A 20,451-nucleotide genomic window follows, 5' to 3' on the forward strand; every position below is an offset into this window, starting at 1 on the left:
GTGTGACAGAGGTGGAGGATGAGAGGTTGCCAAGATAAAGCAAATTTATCAATGATCCCAAAACTTTATTTATTTATTCATTCATTCAAGAGTAGGTGGGGGGGGCGTTATGGTGGCAAAGGTTGGGGTTAACACAGTAATGCATTATGTTTTAATCAAACTGAGTGCACACTAAAAATGCTGACCATATAGTCTATGGTCAGGGGAAAGAAAAGGTGCGTTTGCATGTGTGTATGTGGGGGGGAAAGGGGAATAGACAGATGAGGTGAGGCAGCAGAACATTGAGGGGTACAGCAGGTTTGTTTTGGATGTAAAACAACAAAAGAGCCTTGATGTAATGCAACCATGCTTTTAAAGGCTTTATATGAAGGTGACCTTCACTCATTTGAGCAACAATAATTTGTCAAAAAAAGAAACAAATAAACAATGAACAAAACACAGGGCAAGTGTTCCATAGTGTGCAAGCTTACATACAGGATCACTGATGACTGTTCTATACTAGCTAAGGGGCGTTTCTGTTTAACAGGAAAGTATGCGGTTTGCTACATATTTTCCACTTAGTGAAAATTCACACATAGAGAGAAACTGTAACACCCAATTGCAACTGAGCAGCATCACTCCTAGTAAACCTATTGGGAAAAAAAGCATCATCATGCCCATTTCAAAACAAAACAGGAATGCACCTTTCATCCATAAATATTCACAAATTTATAGACATTGATTGCATCTTTTTTTTTTACTCCAAATTCAAATTTCACCAGGTAATTTGTACTTTAATATCATATTTACTCTTCTTTCTCCCTTTCTTTTCCTTTTTGTCTGCCCATACCGAACTTATTCAGGATATGAGAAGGGACATTCTACTGCAAATTAATACAGTGATATAGTAAAGCCCAGTAAAGTTCAGAACAAAAATGAAAAAAATAGCTGTGTGTAGTGTTGACCAGCTCAGAAAAAATGTGAAAAAATTAACCATTTTGATCAATGGCTGGTTGAAAATGTGTGAGAACTTGTATGTGCAATACTTTATAATTGCATCCAATCTTATAAATGCAGAAATAAATCTGAACAACTTTTTATTGCCCTCCAGTGGACTGAATCCACACTGCTACTGTGGAGGGAGTCAGGAGAAATTAGATGTGCAAATTCAAAGAGCGTCTTCCAATCGCGTTTTTACAAACCTTCTCAATTGCTGTTCATTAGGCTGCATCAGCAATACCCGTCTAGCTGATAATTGCATCATGCCTCACTGATTTGGTATCATTTCTTATATCATCCACTACAAAAATCAGCAGCCTTCGGTTGACTTGTTTTGGCACTGTGTTTTCCTTAAGCTTCAGATTATGTCTGGCTAGGACCAGTACTGTAGTGGCAATAAAAAACAAAAGATAACTAAAAGCAAAACATAGAAGGATACCTCAGTGCAAACTAACAATCAAAAGAACATGTGGTTATTACAACCTTTTACCCTGTAACTTAAAAAAATCTGGTACTAATCAGTAAAATGGTTATAGCCCTCTACAACATTCCTGTCTAGCATCCTGTTATTCCACCTCCAGCAGGCTCATCTCATGATGGCTAACCACAGCTTCACCATGTCTTTTTAAAAAAGGACAGCAAATACACACCCTATCAGCAGCAGCTCCATACTCTCCGGTTGCCGTGGCATTGACCCTTTCATTGTTTGATTGAAGAGTTTGTTTTTATTAAGAAGGCTATACCAGACGCATAATCACTATACATTGATTTAACATTACCTTTACAATTAAATTCTTCACTGAAATTACAGAATAAATATATGCACATTTTTCTTCAAATCTTTGTGAGAGAGAAAACATTAAAAGTGCCTCCTACAAAGCCGTTAGTGGGTGGCGATGGGGAATCCAGAAGCAATGGAGGAAGGGAGAGGGGAGGGGGGGATCTTAACAAAGTGTGTGGAAATATCCAGAAAACCTTCGGCATTGTCTCATAATAATATTCACAAATGTTTTACCATCCGTGCGTCGGCGCATCCTTTTTTTTTTAACGAGAAGCACCCTGATATAGACAGAAGTCCTCATTAATAGTAATAACCATATTAATAAGATATAAAAATTAAATAGAACACTGAACTGTAAATGTGTTGCAGTATCTCTGTTCATAATGTGATGTGATAGTTCTGAGTAAATCCTCTCACTTCCTGCACTGAAGTGAGTGCATGCAGCAAACTGCAGTTCATTTTAATATATGTATTTTTTTTCTCTCTTTTGATCATTTCCTACAAACTTTATGTGCATGGCCTCCGGGTGTTTGTACATCCTAGTCAGGGGTAAAAGAGACAGAAAAAGAAAAGGGAAAAAAAAAAGTCAGGGAGACGTCCAGCTCCTGTGCGTCTTCATGGTAACTGGTAGAGCATCGCTGTAACTCCATAAAAACGGATTTTAGTGAGAGATGTAGGATGGTTTGAATGTTGTATTCCCCAGTGCCCCTCTTGTTCCTCTTTTGCTCTCTTGTGGGCATATATTTATATATTATAAAAATAACGGCTGTTGACATTGCTGGCTACTCTGAAAAAAAGGCACTTAATTGAAATATCTGAGAATGGCCTCACCTCCAAAATGACTTTGGGGGGAAACATTGTGACTGTAATATAATATTTATCATTTTATATCATGCTGCTTTTTCAAGTTAATTGTTTGTATATTGGTTTTGGGTGGATTTGTTTTGAGGGTGGCAACGTGAATATGCTGACTTTGTGTTTTGTTTTGTTCTCCATGGGTTAGAGTTAAAACCGGTAAGATTTTTCCAGGACTTCGAGGTAATCCGGCTTGGTTTGAAGTTTGGCCCTTAACTCGAGGTAATCGCTTTGGGACGGGTCGGGGTAGCAGCCTTTCCCCGCCGTGAAAAGCAATGTCTCCTTCAGCCGTGCATCCTGCTGCAAGTCCGGGTACTGCATGCCTGGTGGGTGTGCATGCGCAACATGCATGTCCTTTAGTTTGGGTACTGTCCCATACAAACAGTCTACAAAGCCCACCGTTGGCGTGGGCCTCTGACTGTCAATCACTGTAGGGCAGAGTCCTCCATTCTCATGGAAACCTGCCATGTCAGCCGTGGCGTGGTTGACTGTAACGATGGTGTTGAGTTGAGAGTTGGAGACAGCCAGGGTCCACTCTCTCTCTTTTTCTAACAAGGTTCTGTAGTTACTGCTGCTGCTTCCATTGTCTTTCTTCTCTGAAAACTGTGCTCTATCCTCCTCTGCTATCTCCCCCTCTCTGGGCTTATAGATGGGGTTGTTGCACATTTGAGTCACAGGGTGGGGGATGTAATCATAAACGTGGCCGTGAGCATGTGTGTGAGTAGTGTGAGAGTGTGCGTGCAGACTGGGGGCTGGTTTCTCTGGTGTGCCGGTGTTCCCAGCGCTGCTTTGTCGTGGTGGGTCCTCAAAAATCCTGCATTGCATCTGGATCCCTGTCAGATCTACTTCCGAACGTTTCCGAAATGGCAGCTTCTTCCTGCGGCGAAGTACGAAGGCGAAAAGTCCAGCAGCTACAAACACAGCTGAGATAAAGAGGATGAGCAGGCTGAGGATGAGAACAGACAGGGGGACTGCTCCTCTCCTGTTTGCCTCCCCCATGTCAGAGCTCCCTGTGGTGAGGTCATCCCCACCTGGTAAAGCTGGTGAAGGGCCGGATGAATACTTAAGCTCAGGACAGATGACCTCAACCTCAAGTGAGCGCAGATCTTTCCCAAAAGCAAACTCTGGTGTTTTGCAGATGACATCTCCAACAACAATGACAGAGGAGAGCTTTTCTAGCCACTGCTTGAGGGGGATGATATCACAGGAGCAGTCCCAGGGGTTCTGATGGAGATCAATCTGAACAATGGAAGTCAGATGCTCTAGAACGCCACGTACGGGCAAGTAAAGGAAGTAGTTGTTGCGCAGGTTGAGACGAGCAAGATTGGTTGCGGCAAAGACATCTGTGGGGAGGGAACGCAACAGGTTGTCATTGAGGAAAACCAGCTGGAGGTTTGGCATTAAGGAGAAGGAGTTGGGTTGTATCTCACGAATGACGTTATACTCAAAGTAAAGATAACTCAACATCTGAAGGCCCCTAAACATCCCAGGAGTGAGTCGCTCAATGTCATTCCCGTTTAGATATAAACTTTTCAAATTTGGTAGGTTGATGAAGGCGCCCTCCTGGACATAGGATATCCGATTGTTCCCTAAATGCAATAAATCCAAACTTGAGAAGTTCCAGAAATCAGAACGGTAGATTTTCTGTATTAGGTTCCCACTGAGATACAATTTCTTGGCATTGAGAGGCCGCGGCAGGAGCTCTGAAATGTTGTGAAAGCTTTTCTCTTTACAGTTCACTGTTAGTCCAAGGTCATTAATGTGAAGGTTGCAAATACATCCAGCCGGACAGATTATTGGGATAGGAGGCCGTGTTTGGTAACCAGCAATGGGAGGCTGGTTGTTGCCTGGATAGATGCTACGAGGTGTTGGGGGGTTCTTTGTTGGTCGAGGACGTTTGGTAGGCTTGACAACTTTTTCCCTTCCTTCCACAGAAGAGGCTGTGTTGTGAAAAGAGGAGAGCATGGAGGAAGGTTTAGTAGGCCACGTGTTCTCATTGCTGAATGGAACCCGGGGTATTCCCAGCTTGGCCTCAATCTCTGCATCAGAGAGCAGAGGACAGAGCTCACTGCGCTTGATTTCACGTAAGTCCTTCCCATGTAGGTGGAATGGGTACTCACATGTGATCTCTCCCACCAAGGCTGTATAAGGGATTCTCTCCAGCCATGTTTTTAACTGGACAATCTCGCACACACAGTTCCAGGGATTCTCCTCCAGCTGGATTTCCATTAAACTCCTCCCTATGTACTCCAGCATGCCTTTGTACGGCAATGTCTTTAGTCTGTTTCCTCTTAAGTCCAGATGTGTGAGTGACACAGACCGAAAAAGATAATTCGGGAGCACAGGGATTAGATTGTCATTTAGTATGAGAACTCTCAATTTGTGTAGGTGCCTGAATGCACCACTTTCAATCCTCTTGATAACATTGTAGTCTGCCTGGAGATACTCTAAACTCTCCAATCCCAGAAAGGTGTCATTCCGGAAAACCTCTAGTTTGTTCTCATGTAGAAACAGACGTTTGAGTATTCCTAAGCCATTGAATGCTCCAGCATGGATATCTTGCAAGGCGTTGTTACCAAGATTAATGGATATAGCATTGTTAAGATGGAGGAAGCTGTTGAAGTAAAGCTTCCTCATGGAGTTTCTTTGCAGGTTGAGCTTGAAGGGCCGACTCCATATCTGGGCAATCTGGCTGACATTTGTAAATCCTTTACTGTCACAGTGGACGTGGAAGATGCCCTCTTTGACCTCGCAGTAGCAGGGCTCGAAGCAGGGCTCGTCGATCTCCTCGGAGTCCTCTAGTAGTGGGATCGGGGTGGTCCATCCTAGGGCTATGGTGCTCAGCAAGGTAACCCACAGCATCCTCGCTGACACCAAGGGGATGAAGTCTTGGCTCCAGGGACAGAGCCACTTCACAGCACTGCAATGAAGAACAGAGAGCGAGAGAAAGAGGGGCAGCAATTACACACACAAGTATATACAGAGAGGAAAGAGAGAGGCGAGGAAGAGTGCATTAGTTTGAGTAGAAGTAGCTTTGAAATGAATACCAATGAATAATAGAATGACATAGCAGACTACTTTATGCAATACTGCTGGATATATTTCAAACAAAATATAAGCCAGACACTCTTGGATAGATTCTATGATACCTGGAAACAGAAACAGCTAACTTCACAAGGCAGAAATGTCATTTATTATACAGCAGATATGCTGCTAAGGTCGCAATAAATCACCCTAGAGATGCTTATCGCCATGAATAAACGAAGGCAATAGCAGGCGTGTGAGGTTACCGGTAAGAAGACACTGTCCCTCTGCTGTATTCATTACATAACAGGGACCTAAATCCCTCTTTGGGGAAATGAGAATCCAGAAAAGCGCAAAGGAAATGAGGGTAGGTGCACTTAAGGTCTAACAGTAAGAGGACAAAAAAGGTGTCAGCCCAGAACTAAGGACTACGTCTCCTTAGAATTAATTTAACCTAAAGATTATGCACACTATAGCATATTGCCAGCAATGAATACCTGGCAGTGTAAAAATGGCAATTAAAAGGACCGACAATAAGTGTGTGAAAAGAAAAATAGTGCAATAGGTTCAACATTTAAAGGTAAGTTGTTCACCTTAGACTTATTTTTCTATAATACAATCCCACATACAAACTCGCTGAATAGGGAAACAGTAGGTTAATTCGTTGTAACAGAATCTACCATTTGTTAAAAAACAAATAATGCAACTTCTAGTAGCTTCTCTAATCGGTGATGCCGTTTGAGGATTAGAGGAGCAGCGACACAAGTGAAAAAAGTGCAGTGGGCGAAGCTGCTGTTCCGAGGAGCGCAGTTACGAGGCAGTGTTTTAGTAGATCCGACCGGCGTAGATATAAATCATATGAAGAAATCACGACAAAAACAATGTTAAAGACCTCTTCATGTCGCTTCGAATTTCAAATAAGAGCCACCCCCAACTCTCTCCCTCTCTCTATCTCACACACTCACTCTCTCTCTCTCTCCCTCTCTCTCTCTCTCTCACACACACACACACACACACACACACACTGCCTCTGAAAATCTTTCCTGTAGGCTGTGACTTTTCATACGTGCACACACACACGCACACATACACCACTGTCCGTTCAAAAGAAGGTGTTGAAAATCCAAAAGGAGATACGCTGGGACCGTCTGCCTGAGCAGAGGCGCTGTCCATGGTGCTGAAAACAAAAACCCAGCCATGGACAAATAAAAAAGAAAATGTTTTGTAATCCCAAAAATATGCAGCCAGAAAGATAAATGAATTTAAAAATGACAAAAACATCCCTTCATAGGATCTACCTGCTTCAAAATTCACAAAAATCACTGTTTTTTTTATGTTCCTCCTCATGCGTAATCCTCCAGGATTTGTGGATTCCGATTCCATGTTTGCGATTAAAAAACGCAGATGCAATGTCAAAAAAAGTAATAATGGCATTTAAATGAATCGAAAATGTTGCGCGGTGTGTTATATTCCTTTGGGGTGTATCAAATCAGGTGCTATACGTACTTAGTTGTGGGATTCCAACTTCACATATCCTCCTCCTGCGTTGTGTCCTGTTGTTGCCCGGTGCGTCCCGCTCACCGTCTGATGCCGGGCTGTGAGGAAAGAGAACGGAGAAACGGGAGGGTGACCGAGCCGTTAGAGAAGAGCAGGAGGAAAATGAGAGGGAGAGAAGGGAAGAGGGAGCAGGACATTGAGGAGGGAAGATGCGCATGTGAATGATCCACGGCTAAATTAAAAGTGCTGCTCATTCTGAGTGGCAATCTGAGGATTTAGAGATTTCACTTTATGTCAAACTAAGTTATTGAGAAATTATATTATTGAACAAGTTCTAGTCTAACGAGCGGTCGAGAGACCCGCTGTGATTTACTGAATTTCCCCCCAAAAATAACCCTGCTGTCAACACAGCGAGGGAGCAGAGCGCTTACTGAAATACATGCCAAGCATAATGCAGCAGCCTCTTTTCGTGACACTGGCAGGAATAAAACGGTGAGTAAAGAACAAACAGCTACTGATCAGTCCACTGAATCCCTAAGATCCGCTATCCCCGAGATATGAAGAGCGTTTGTTGTCCCCTCTTTTTGAAATCCAAAGCTATTCACATGCCAATAAGCATAGAAACACACAGACATCTACGCACACATCTGCCTAAGAATCCCCACATGATACTCATGCACATAGGAGCAGCCTACACTCACCTTAGTTTCGCACTGCAATTGGAAAGCATCGGGGGAAAAGACCACTAGTTTGAATCTTGTTAGATCTCTCTCCCCCTCTCTCTTGCTCGTCCTTTCTTTCTCCCCCCCTCTCTCTCCTTCTTCTCTCACCCTCTCTCAGTGGCTGAAGAGAGGAGAGAGGAGAAATGAAGACGTGATAGGAATGCAATCTCTCACACCCTCACTCTCCGGTGACTCTCTCCCTTTCTTTCTCGTCTCCCCCTTTTTTTCTGAGCAGTTTGCTTAAAATGCAAGTCCTCGACTTGTGCCCATTCACTTCCTCTTCTTCCTCCCCTTTCCTCCTCCCCCTTCTTCTCCTCCGCCGCTTCCCGTGCGTGCGCTCAACAGCAGTATAGCCGGGTGAGAATGCTTTCCTCTCGGCTTTAGGTCCGTGTTTCTGCCCGGCGCAGGAGAGATAGCAAGAGTCTCTGGATCATAACGACGGTGGTTGGGTCAGCTGCCGCCGCTTTTTTTTTCTTTTCTCGGGTCCGTTTCCCTGTCGTGCGTCAGAGAAGTGAGGGACCGAGCTGGGGAGGGGGAGGAGGGAGGGGGTTGAGCGAAGGGATGAGAGACGCAGAGGAGAGAGATCTGGCGGTGAGAGAAAGAGGAGGAGGGGAGGAAAGCGAGTGATGAGGACGGCTTGCGCTATAGTTTTGGATGCTGTCGAGAGGAGGAGAGGAAGCAAAGTGAAGAGGGGAGACGGTGAGGAGCCCTGTGGCTTTCGCAGCGGGGGCGCGCTTCAAGCAAAAAAAAAGTGTGAAGGAGCGCGCCGTGCGGGGTGGGTGATACGACCAGACCTGTGGATGACAGGACGCAAGGCGTCTGTCTCTCTCTCTCTCGCTCTCTCTGCACAATCATCATTTTCATGATTGAGATTTATATAATGACCACAATGATACTCAGTCCTTTTACTGAGGATAATTCACTCGGCCATAGTTGAAAGAGTAGAAATGTGGAGTTGGCACCGCACACCCTGCCAAAACCTCCTCCCTTTTGCCTTGGAGACGAAGAGGGTGGCAAGAAGAGAGAAGGGGAGAGGGAGAGAGAGAGGGAGGGAAATACGGAACGCTTCATCTTTCTCATCCGTTTGTGTGTCTTCCCCCGCCTCGCCTCCAGCGGGCAACACAAGCCCGTGTTGTGAGCGCCGATCCAAGTCAGAGCTCACAAACACAACTGTGACACCATCACGATTTCCAGCACTTGCAGCTCTGCAAGGAGGGGGGCTGATTGCAGTGGGAAGTAAAAATCTCCTTTCAGAATCTCTGGTATTTAACGCACAACATGAGGAGATATTAAGGAGAAATTTAGTCACTATAATAGATTGCTGAAATATTTATCTTCAACTGTGATTTAAAGTAGAGATGATACAGATAATATAACTAGTGGGAATAACTGTTTAAAACCTATAATCAGTCTTGTTTCATGTTCATCAAGGATTTCAGAGGAGGCCATGGATGATTCTAATGTTATTACAATGTTGTGTTATTAGTGGGTCCTGTTGTGGTATTAGGCAAGTAAACCTTTATCCCATTTGTAACCCCCACTGAGATTTAACACTTTACATGTCATGGTAGATTAATGTAAGCTAAATGATGGAGCTAATTGGGACATTCTTGTCTGCAGGGGAAATAAGAGGTCCATACGGAGGTCCAAAGTTTGCTTCTAAGGGACGGGGGCGTACCTCTGCCAAAATATGACTTCTTCCTCCTACTTATGCTGGTGGATTAGGCTGCTTTGTTGACATGCCCAAAAAAATTCTCATGAAATATTTGCAGTAACAAGATCACTCGGGCTGAAAAATAAAGCCAAATGGCCACTTGAGGCTGGCACCAAAAGCGATGCAATCTCCACAAACCCAAAAGTTAAAAAGGATGACTTTAGAATAAAGATAAACAGTGTGATAGCTTTAAGTGACACAAGCTGCCTGCTAACCTTTGAATCATCCAGGAGATATAGGCAAAGTAAAATGAAATAACAGTAAACAAGGAAATCATAATAAGGAATCATAATCATAATTACAAGTGAATGCTGGTGTGCTTTGACACAAATTATTTGCCTTGTCAGTGTGTTTGTACCAGTCTCCATACTAGTACACTAATCAAATACACACAAGCTTACTCACTCACTATAATGCACATACGCACACATACAGTGTAGATGGGAGGTTAGAGAAGAGTGTTTGGGAGCAGCTGGGGGTCCATAAAACTGCCATTCTTCTTCATGAAAACCCATCACTCACTCCTTCAGCCTGTCAGCTACTGTCAGACAGACTGACATAAGGCCACTATGAACCCTTCATTCAGCTCATAGGACAGGCCACAGTTTGTCACAGCAAAGCAGTACTAACCTACATACTGTATTACCCATCAGGGCTAATGAGATCATGGGTTTGAATTCCCACATTGAGTGACACAGCAAAAAAGGCCATTGATCCCTTCGGGTTTGACAAGTATCATGCCAAATGCAATTGCTCTAAAGTGAACAGGCAGGGGGTGCAGCTCCACACTGAGACTGCTTATGCTGACCTGTGCTGTCATCTAATGTTTACATTGTTAATAATTTCAATGAAAACTTTTTTTAGTAGAATAGGGGATGCTGATTAAGGCTGCTTTCAGTGGGCACCGTCAAACAATGTTCACTGTCAACGGCTAAAGTGGAAAACACATGAATGGCTTGATTTGGGTGCATGTACCAGAAGACATATTTAAATGTGCCATTCTAATTTTGACTTTCAAAAGAAAAAGAAAAGCACATTGAAAATTGGACATGGCAACAGACATTAAAGTCAACTTAGTCACCACTGACATTTTAAGGTCATCGCAGCATGATAAAAGCACATCAGCGACAACTCTGTCATCATTGACAGCACATACCTCCGTAGGAAATGGCTGCAGAGTATTGTTCGAGTGCAGTTGAACTGCAGCATTTAAAAACAAACCGACAGAGCATTCGGCATGCAGCAGAGGAATGTTAATTTAAACGTGTGGTTTAACAACACACAAGCAAGTGCTTGACATAAAGATTTGGGCGTTTGTTGTTGGAAGTGTCCCACTCTCTGTATTACCAGAGAACAAGCTGTCAAATGTTTGTTTTTGTGCCATGCTTTCACTGCATCTGGAAGCATCCACATTTGGATGGTTGTTTGGATTATTTGTATACTACAGAGAGTTTTTATAAAATTTCCCTTTAAGGAAATAATAAAAGTATTTGTTGTTAATGTAAAAGTTAGGAGTAAAAAAAGTTTGGTATGCATTTAAAAAAAAAAACTTTTCTGCTTTTTCAGCCATCACCTTCTGAAACTTTCCATTACTCCTTCTCTGCTTGTCATCAGGGCTTTCAGTGACATACCTCATGCCACCTGCCGAAGTCCTTTGCGGACCACAAGGGACGTTAGAAGGCACAGTCAAATGATTCCCTGTCTATCTGCCTGTGTGTCCATCTATCTGTCTCTCCTGCTGTCAGTCTGCCTGACTGCTTGGGAGTCAGTGTGACCAATATGTCATTGGCCTGCCTTTTCTTGCTGTCCACTTACATCCTCACCTAGCTGCCTGCCAACCAGACCACCTGTCTGCCAGTCTGTCTACCTGATGGCCTGCCTATTTGGCTGAGTGGCTGCCTGCTTTTATGTCTGTCTGTCTATCTGTCTGCCTGCCCATGAGTCTGTCATTCAGACGGAGCTGCTGGCCTGACAAAGTTCTTTAGGTACCCACAAGATTGTGTCTTAAGTTGTGTAAAGTTGTCCAGTACAGACTAACAATACAAAGAAAGATGGCTGGGCATTTGTGATTGAAAGATTTTCTGAATTGTTTGTTTGTATGTTTTACCATTGTTCTTTAGCACTTAAAAAGTTCCTTGTAGTCCAGGGCTTTTTCTTGTGTGTTTTCACAGTGAGATTCTGCTCTGGCCTAGACTTAAAGAAGCGGCATCTGGGGAGAAATCTGACTTGGGAAAACAGGACAGAAACTGATTCTATGTGATCAGTTTATGTGTTCAATTTCAACGATACTTCTTTTCCGCACTGCTGAGGATTCTTTTCTTCTTTTTCCACAAAAGTGCAAGAAATTAAGCTAAACCCCATGTGCTTCTTTTGATATCAAGTTATAAAAGCCGTCTCCCACTGGATTAGTCACTGTAAATATACCCAAAATAAGATTAAGAAACCTTTATTAGTCCCACAATGGGGAAATTGTATTTTTTTTTTATTTTTCTATTTTTTAAGATTAATAAGGTAAATGTCACACAGCAGTTTGCTTTGGTGAATTCCCCTTAAGTTTATGAACTCTCTCTCTCTCTCTGTCTGATTATGTGTGTGAGTGGGTGTGCAGATGTCTGTGCTTGTGTGTATGTGTGTGTTGTCCCCTGAGCAGCACTTTAATGTGGTCACGTCTGAGTGATTGGCCCAACGGTGCGAACGAAGTTCAGGACAAAAGAGCATCCAAATATAAAACACAGACAAGTGCTCTCTTTGTCTCCCTTTCTCTCTCTCTCTTTCTCTCTCTGTTCTTTTATCATATTTCATTATTCATTAAGTAAACATAATGAAATAAAATAGATAATTGAAAGAACAAGTAAGGGGTAAGAAAGTGCATGTTTGTTTGTAAGGCCATTCATTGAGAAAAGACTTTCCCTGTCCTGTTACCATATATTTACTCTAAAAGCTTTAACACTCCTTTGAAGATTTAAAAAAAAAAAAAAAAAAAAACATAAACCCACTCTGATGGTCCTACAACCTCACTGGTACTCATAAATATAGTGTTGTGTAGAAGTACACACTGACATTGAGACAGAGGAGGTATAGGAGTCATTGTCTCACGAGAACATTACATTGCAAGGACAGCCTCATAGTGTCTCTGTTATGACCTGAGATAGCGTCATAGAACCTTCTCATCATACAACTCGGGAACAATCTAGCCACTGATGCTGAAACTTCTGACAGTGAGGAGAATGCTCTGTGTATTGTTAGCTGCTAATTTGAAAAATAAATATAGTGATAAAATGGGATATACTCACAGCCCTTTATCAGTCTCTGCGTCATCCATGTCCCATGGGCACACAGCCCATTTGGATGATTGTTTTTTGCATAGATCACACTAGGACCTGACGATTCTTGCTAAAATGGGAATCATGATTTTTCTCAGTGGGAATTGAGATCTTAATTCTCTCACACGATTCTCATTTATTGCATTCATCAACGTGCTGTCTAAAAAGGACTGCTGGATGAAAAGCGTTTTGTAACAAAAATAGGCTCGTTTTCTTATTTTAGAACGTGACTAAGCTGGTGATGATGCAAAGACACCATGTGCATCTTGGTCAGGTTTAAACCAAAAAAAGTTCCTCACAGTTCAATCTACTCCACCTTTTCTTGTACTAGTTTTGTTACATCATCATTCTCCTTGTTTGCCAGCACAATTTTCTAAAGTCACGTTCAATTGTTCCTTTTGTGTAAAAACTGCAAATACACCAAGTCAACTGACAAGATTGTCTCCCTACCCATTACACATGAGTGACAGCAGAACAGAGGAAGAGTGTTGAGGAAAGCAAGGGAGTTATAGGACTAAATCATGTGATAATCTTTGGCCTGATTGGTGAATTAACAGTGTTTTGTACTGTGTAAGTGGGTCTGATATACCGCTGTAATGTAATGTGAATGCAGCTTAATCTTTAAGGAACTACATGAATGGAATTGTACTTATTTAAAAATGAGAGCTTAGATAGTAAAATAGTAATAAAAATGTGTTGTTTTTTTCCAATTAGTCATGTACCTTTACAAAAGTTTCACCCTTATGAAAGTTTTACTGAGGACTATGTACAAGGATGTCAGGAAATTCTTAAGACAATATCCCCCAAATCCCTCTGGGGTGATGAAAGACTCTATGAGACTGTACGTACTAAAATCTTCTCTTCTTCTATGCCTCCTAACATGAACTTGATTCACTGTATGACACATTATCCTGCACTCTAAAAAGGAATGCTAAAGGGGCCCCTGGAGCACCTTTTTACCTCTTTACTGACCTCAATCAGATCATTAACCTACAATGACTGAATGTTTTGTGTGTATGTGCATGCATGCATATTGTATGTGTGTCTGCATGTTTTGTTTGTCTCGGGGCAGTCATGCTGGTTGACTTTTTGAGCCTGTGGCCAGATGGTGTCCTCTCTGAAAGCCTGTGTGGCTCGACACACTCTCTGCATTCCCTCCACCTTAGACACACAAGCAAAGTGTCTACAAGCGTACCATCTCATCCACAATCTCTCTCTCTCTCTCTCTCTCTCTCTCTCTCCCTGTGCTTGCTGTAGCCTCAAACTGTCGGAGCAAAAATACCCACAACGTGTCTGCTGAGAGACCTAATTCTCACACACTGCTTTCCCTGGAGAACTAGACAGAGAGAGATAGACAGAAAGGGAGAGAGAGAGAACATTAGTTGCTGCCTCAACGAGTTTTTTTGGGGGTAAATTACAATGGCAAAAGGAGAAAGAGAATGATGGAGAGAGGTCTAGTGAGGATGGGGTGAAAAAAAACTGCACTCACATGCTCTGCACTCACACTGAGCGAGGGAGGAGGCTAATGGTTTAAAATTTAGCCTTGTAAGCGTAAATGCCAACCACCTCGTCCATGGAAGATTCCAACTCAGCTTTGGTCTAGCAAAAAAAAAAAAAAAAAGCATAGGGAAGTGAGAAAATGTAAGAAGAGGGCGAAAACTTATTGGAGCCTCATGGGAGCTGGCATTCGAATTCATAGGAGCTACTATTTGGACTTTATCTTTCTCCAGCCTTTCTTCTTTCATTCATTTTCATTAGCCTTGAACGTCTATCCCTGGTGTTTTGCATCTTAGAAGGCAAGTCAGGACAAAGCAGAAAACTCTAACTCGAATATTCATCAGTATATACACTTAAGTCATAATTATTCAGTTACAGTTGTCTTGTCTGGCTGCCTATAGAGATGAGGCCACACCAAAAACAGTAATTTTACCTCTTTCAGAACAACATTGGAGTTTCTGATTTTGCCTCATATGACTTAAGACAGTGATCCAGATATGAACCAACATGTTAACACAGCAAAATCAGCAGAAACTCATATATGGAACTGCACCTTTAAATTAGTGATGCACACAATCAGATATTATTATTGAACATTAGACCCAATAAGCTAAATAGCTAGATCAAGTATTGGATAATGAGACTGATCCATAGAGCTCATATATACACTTCCATTCTATGTTTGCGTGCTGTGTTTTGTGTCAGCACCACATGAAGTCATGTCAGTAGGCTTCACTTCTGATCAAAGTCAGATCAGTACATTCCTACTTTAAATGTAAATCCAAGAGGAGTTCTCATTTTATTCCTGCATCTATCTACAAAATGACACGAGTGCAGGAGAATGGACAATGCAGAGTTGCAGCGAAACAGCCACAGGCCTCTTGTAGAATGCATGTACTCTGGTGGTCCCTGTGGAAATACAGATTAAAGTGGTCTAAAGCTATGTGGATCAGAGCTGCAGCAGGCATTTAGTGGCATTGTGAAACCAAAGAGCATAGTAGTATTTCTCTTTCGCACTTTATTTGGTGACACTTTTACACACACTGATCAGATTGTTGGTGTCAGAGGAAGATGTAAGGCTTTGACATTGCTCGTTGTTTTTCCTGACAGACATTTTCCCCTGAATACCATTTTTTTTTGACAGAGAGAATGAACCCAGAAACAAGAGGAACTGGGTCATCTCTCTGACATCTCTGTGACAAGATTAGTTCTGGGCTTTGGCCAGTTTTTGTCAGTTTGACCGAGATAGAGAGGCACTGCTGATAGAGATGTAAGCCGTGACAGCTGTGATAATCAGAACCCAAATAAATGTCTGGGGTACCATTTGAAAGTCATGACAGATAACAGCTAAAACTCCTTTCAAATGAGTCTAAAACCAAAAGAGCCCCTAAAGTTCTGTCTTGTGAAATGACTGCCACATGGTCATCCAAATATATTGCCAAACCATTGGAATTTCTTCAAGCTTTTACTGTTTTATAGTTAAAAACACACACATAGCAGTTCACAGTCACTGTAGTTTTTGCCTTGTTAAGAGATTAAATAAAGTTGCATGTGTCACCCTGCACAGCTTTTTCCAGAACACACTGCCAGGTCATTTTGCTGCAGGCATAAAATCTAACTTGCCACTACTTAAGTCGCAAGGTGACGAATGAGTCATGCGTACTGTTTTTAGCCCAGTGTTTTCATAAACATAGGCAAGGCAGAGCAATAAATCAATTGCCCTGTAAATGCGGAATGGAATATTAATTTGGGGTCATCTGTATGAGCTTTTAACCAGATCAAAGGTGGAGTGCAACTGAAGGCTACAGTTTGTGGTACTTTTTATATTCAGCTTCTAAGGAACATTGCTGCTATGCTGTTCAGACTCTAAGGCAAAATAAATAAAGGTTTTGTGTTGAGTTTTGATGGTCAGGGACTTTATCCAGGTGGTCATTATATGTCATACAGTAAGTAAAGTAAAACATTATCATACAGTAATTGTAAATAGTTTGCATTTATTTAACTTGTCTCTGTGTCTTGCTTTTATCCTCGTTTTTGACAGAGATACAGGAAGAAGTGGGTCATCTCTCTGACCTCTATGTGGTGTGAGTAGCTCTGGGCTTTGGCCAGTTTTTTGGTGTTTGACTGGGATAAAGCAGATATACCAAAAGAGCAGTTCATAAACACTGCTGGAGTGTCTGCCATGAGCGTTGGCAGCAGGGTCTCATGAGGTAAATGAGATGGTGACATGTGGCATGTTTAAATAATAAATAACATGTTTGTATAGATGTGATTGTATAGAATTAGCAACATGTCATCAAAGCCTATTTTGAGCATAGAGCTTTGTCTTGAAGAAAGCACTGGTGTTCATGGTCTTCGCTTTGCCATAACAGATTGGATGACATCACATGGTTTATGGTTTAGCAGAGACAGGGTGGTAAACAACAACCAGGATGGATGTAGCATGGATGCTGCTCTTCTGTCTGAGCTACAGAACTGTTCCTTCCTTCAGAAACCCTCCAGCATGCCCACATTTACTCCAGAAACATCTAAATGCTGTTGATGATGATTTTTTTCTTCACCCTGATCACTTCCCATCAGGTTATTCATGGCCAGGTGTAGGGCAGAGGATGCAAAACCCGTACCCATTTTTTACCCTCACGGCCACCAGTCTGTTTTGCCATCTGGCTAAAGGATGCCGAAGTTAAAAGGGCCGTCATGTGTGTTATCCAACTGGTGCCTTTGTTGGTTCTGTGACATTGCTTCCACTTTTTGGGAATGACCCTAGTAGCTATGGGGCCAGATGAAAGTGTCAGCTGACAGTCTGTCATTTTGTAGGATTAGTAAGATGGCTGAAGAGGAAAATCTGCTTCTTATCCACATGGCTGCACTCCCACACCACCATTGATGGGGCTGGTGAGGAAAGCCAGAAGACTAGCCTGTTCTTCTGTATCAAAATGATAGGACATTGAGCTGTCAGTCTAGAAGCCACATTAGGTTTGAGGGCAGTAACTGACTGATTTGAGACGTAGTAATAGGTGCCAATGAGGAAAGACTGATAAATAGTGGTACTACATCCATTTTTCTGCCAATTATCACTTAATAAAGAGTAGTTATCACAGTCGAAATTATGTATTAATATTGATTTATTGGTTGACAATTTTGAACAAAATACATGAACGATTTCAGGATTGGCAGCACATTTTCACAGATGTGTGTTTATATTTGAGTCACGGACTGTGCCTTTAAGGATAAAGGAGGACACAATAACAATAATTTACCAAAAAAAAAAAAAAACCTGTAAGAGGTCAAACATGAAGAATCAAAGACATCAGCTGTAGCTAGGATCTTTGTTGTGATGTCTGCACTGTCACTCTGCTGTAGCATATTAAATTACAAAGACTTTCTGCTTTTCCGCACTAAAGAGATTAAGTGCTTTAAGTGACATACAAGGGCAGATGTATGTCAGTGTTTGTACTGGAATGTGATGTGTATTTGTGTTTTATTTATTTTTATACAACTATTTTTTTTCACTGAATCCACAGGGGGGGGGCTTTACATACATATAGAGTACCTACACATACTGTTGAATACCAACATTACGCTTTTCAGTACTTTATTCTGTCTACATGCAAAGAACAAGTACTGCTTCACATATAAACCACTTCCTCTGATTGTTTTTCTTCCTTTGTAGTATTATTTATTCCTTTTATAGATGTTGTTAGAATGCACATGTTTCTACATAAAATTATAAACAGAGAACAGATATTTAAATAGGTCTCTAGATTAGCATAATCAATAGCAGCTGTAAGGCCAAGCATTACAGGGAGTATTGATGTGTCTGGAGTTGCTTACCTTAAAGCTCCAACAGTGTACTAGGTATCTCACAGCAATTCCAACAAAGTCCCAGCAGTGTGGTTAAAACAGCACCCATCTGAAGTCAAAGTCTTTGTGCATTCAGTTTTTTGATGAAAGAACTGCCCCGCTACATCAAAACAAAGTCTGAATGCACTGTGTCTTGTGCAAAGTTCCGCCCATGCTGCATAGACACAAGGTTATTCTATCTCTCAGACACATACAAAAACTTGTGCAGCATCCTTGATTCCTCTCCACGCCTTCTCTCCTCATGCCAGGCGAGGAAAGTCAAGGCAACAAAACAAGCAGAGATCAGGAGGACAGAGGAGAGAGAAGACGGGGTGACACAAAATAGAACAATGAGTGTTTAGGCTGTGCTCAGTGTCATAACTTTGGTGCCAAATCCTTTCTCTCCACTGCTCTCTCTCATGCCATTTCTTTGTGTTTGTTTCATATACTGAGTGAATATCAATTTCCACACCCTCTTTTCATTCATGACTTCAAAATGACTTTGAAGCCTTCTGGTGACAGGAAGTCTATGTGCATGCACAGGTGAACACGGTTACACTCCATTTTAGTAGGAAAAAAGTGTTAGTAGTAAAATCACAGTCTTCGGTTTCAGTGTCTTTGACCTGCAAGTTGGCATACTGTCCCACTGAGACTGCAACACTAATGTTATTATAGCACTTGGGCTTTGTCTTTTGAGTTAGAGCATCTTCAGGTCAAAGCACAGCATCACATACTGAAGAAAGCTGGAATAACTGAATGATTAGCTCTCAGTTTTTAGTTTCCGATACATATTTTGGAGCCACAGGAAGACAACTCTACCATGATCTGCTATCTTAAGTGTGTGGAGTTCCAAACCTGCAGCCATTACTTCTGAAATATAGTAACCACCCTGTTTCATGTAGATTCAGTGGCTGGAGAAATTTTCCGACTTTTTTAAAGTTGTGTAACAAATCATTGAATTCAAACAATATCGTGCACATCCCAGATTTCCATGACTGAGTGCAGTGAATTCAAACAGCCACTGGGACATTCAGTACAGTTTTCGGTGATGTTATACTACCTTAAATCAATATGTGGAGAACCTTTGTGGAATCTATTGTAGCATTTGGTCCCCTTTACGTATTATACTTTCTACAGTCATGAGAGCCAGTAATTGCTTTTTTTCCATTCTAAGCACTCTTCCAGCTCTTGCACTCTTGAACACAAGGCTAAAAAACCTCAATCTCTAGGGACGCAAAAGTAAATGGCAATTTGAGCCCTAGCACTTTGCCAACACTTTGCCAGTAGATTGTGTGGATTATAGTGTTTTCTCTGCATTGATGCAGGTCAGTATGAGCCAAACAGATAGAAAGAGTGACAGAAATATAGACAAACTAACTGGCAGGTGGCGGTTGTAACTCAGGTTGACCGTCAGTAAATGAAGGACAGAAACAGCCGTTTTTAGTGAGAATGCTACAATGTTCACGCACTGAGCTCCAATGTATTGTCAATAATGGACACAGCCACATGGAAACACTATTTTATATCTCTTTTCAGGTCTGCTTGAGCAAATTTAATAGCATTCTTTGCTTGACCTTTCATCATTCACAATCAAATCTCTTCTCTGTGTTGTTACACCCCTCGGCGTCAGTAGCTTCTCAAAGGATGCTAATTGTTTTAAAAAACTTTTGCATATGGTTTTAAGCCTGACTAGACAGATCGTTGTGCAATCCTACATTCTCACAGGATCAATTATTAGCAGTCATGTAGATTTCTTTTGAGACCTTTCAAACATTATTATTATAGTTCAAATACTGACTGTTGTGAGTGTGATTTAACACATCGAATTGCAGCTTTATGCCCTTCATGTTTCACAAAATCCCCTACTTGCTCTGTCATATTCAGTCCCCTCTCTCTCACACACACACACACACACACTTTCTCATGTACACACTTACACTTGCACACACAAGGCACATTTTTCTCATCTAAAAATTAAGGACACATATTTTAGGAAGCAAAGCAGAGAACATCAGCACTTTTGTCTTCGTATAATTGCCCCCATTTAGTCAATCTGTTTTTCTCCCCATAAACACTTTTTACTCAGACCTCCTCTCCAGCTACAACACCAATTTGCTCTAACCACTTTCTATGTCTTTGTTTAATGCCGAATGTTCACCTCTTTTAATAATTTTTCAATCAGCTATTTTACCTGAATAAGCTCTTTTGCATACACAA

General features: G+C 41.8%; 1 protein-coding gene across 1 annotated transcript; it reads right to left on the reverse strand.

Moving 5' to 3' along the window:
- Window positions 1–807: 807 nt before the first annotated feature.
- On the reverse strand, window positions 808–7,922 carry slitrk3a (SLIT and NTRK-like family, member 3a). The gene is made up of 3 exons (XM_028419672.1): window positions 7,837–7,922; window positions 7,145–7,233; window positions 808–5,534 (listed from the first exon to the last, which is right to left on the reverse strand). Exon 3 carries the CDS (start codon window positions 5,474–5,476, stop codon window positions 2,765–2,767), a length of 2,712 nt encoding a protein of 903 aa, XP_028275473.1. The 5' UTR covers window positions 5,477–5,534; window positions 7,145–7,233; window positions 7,837–7,922; the 3' UTR covers window positions 808–2,764.
- Between the last annotated feature and the right edge of the window lie 12,529 nt (window positions 7,923–20,451).

Source organism: Parambassis ranga, chromosome 13 (genome assembly GCF_900634625.1).
Source record: "Parambassis ranga chromosome 13, fParRan2.1, whole genome shotgun sequence".
NCBI classification, from domain to species: Eukaryota; Metazoa; Chordata; class Actinopteri; family Ambassidae; genus Parambassis; species Parambassis ranga.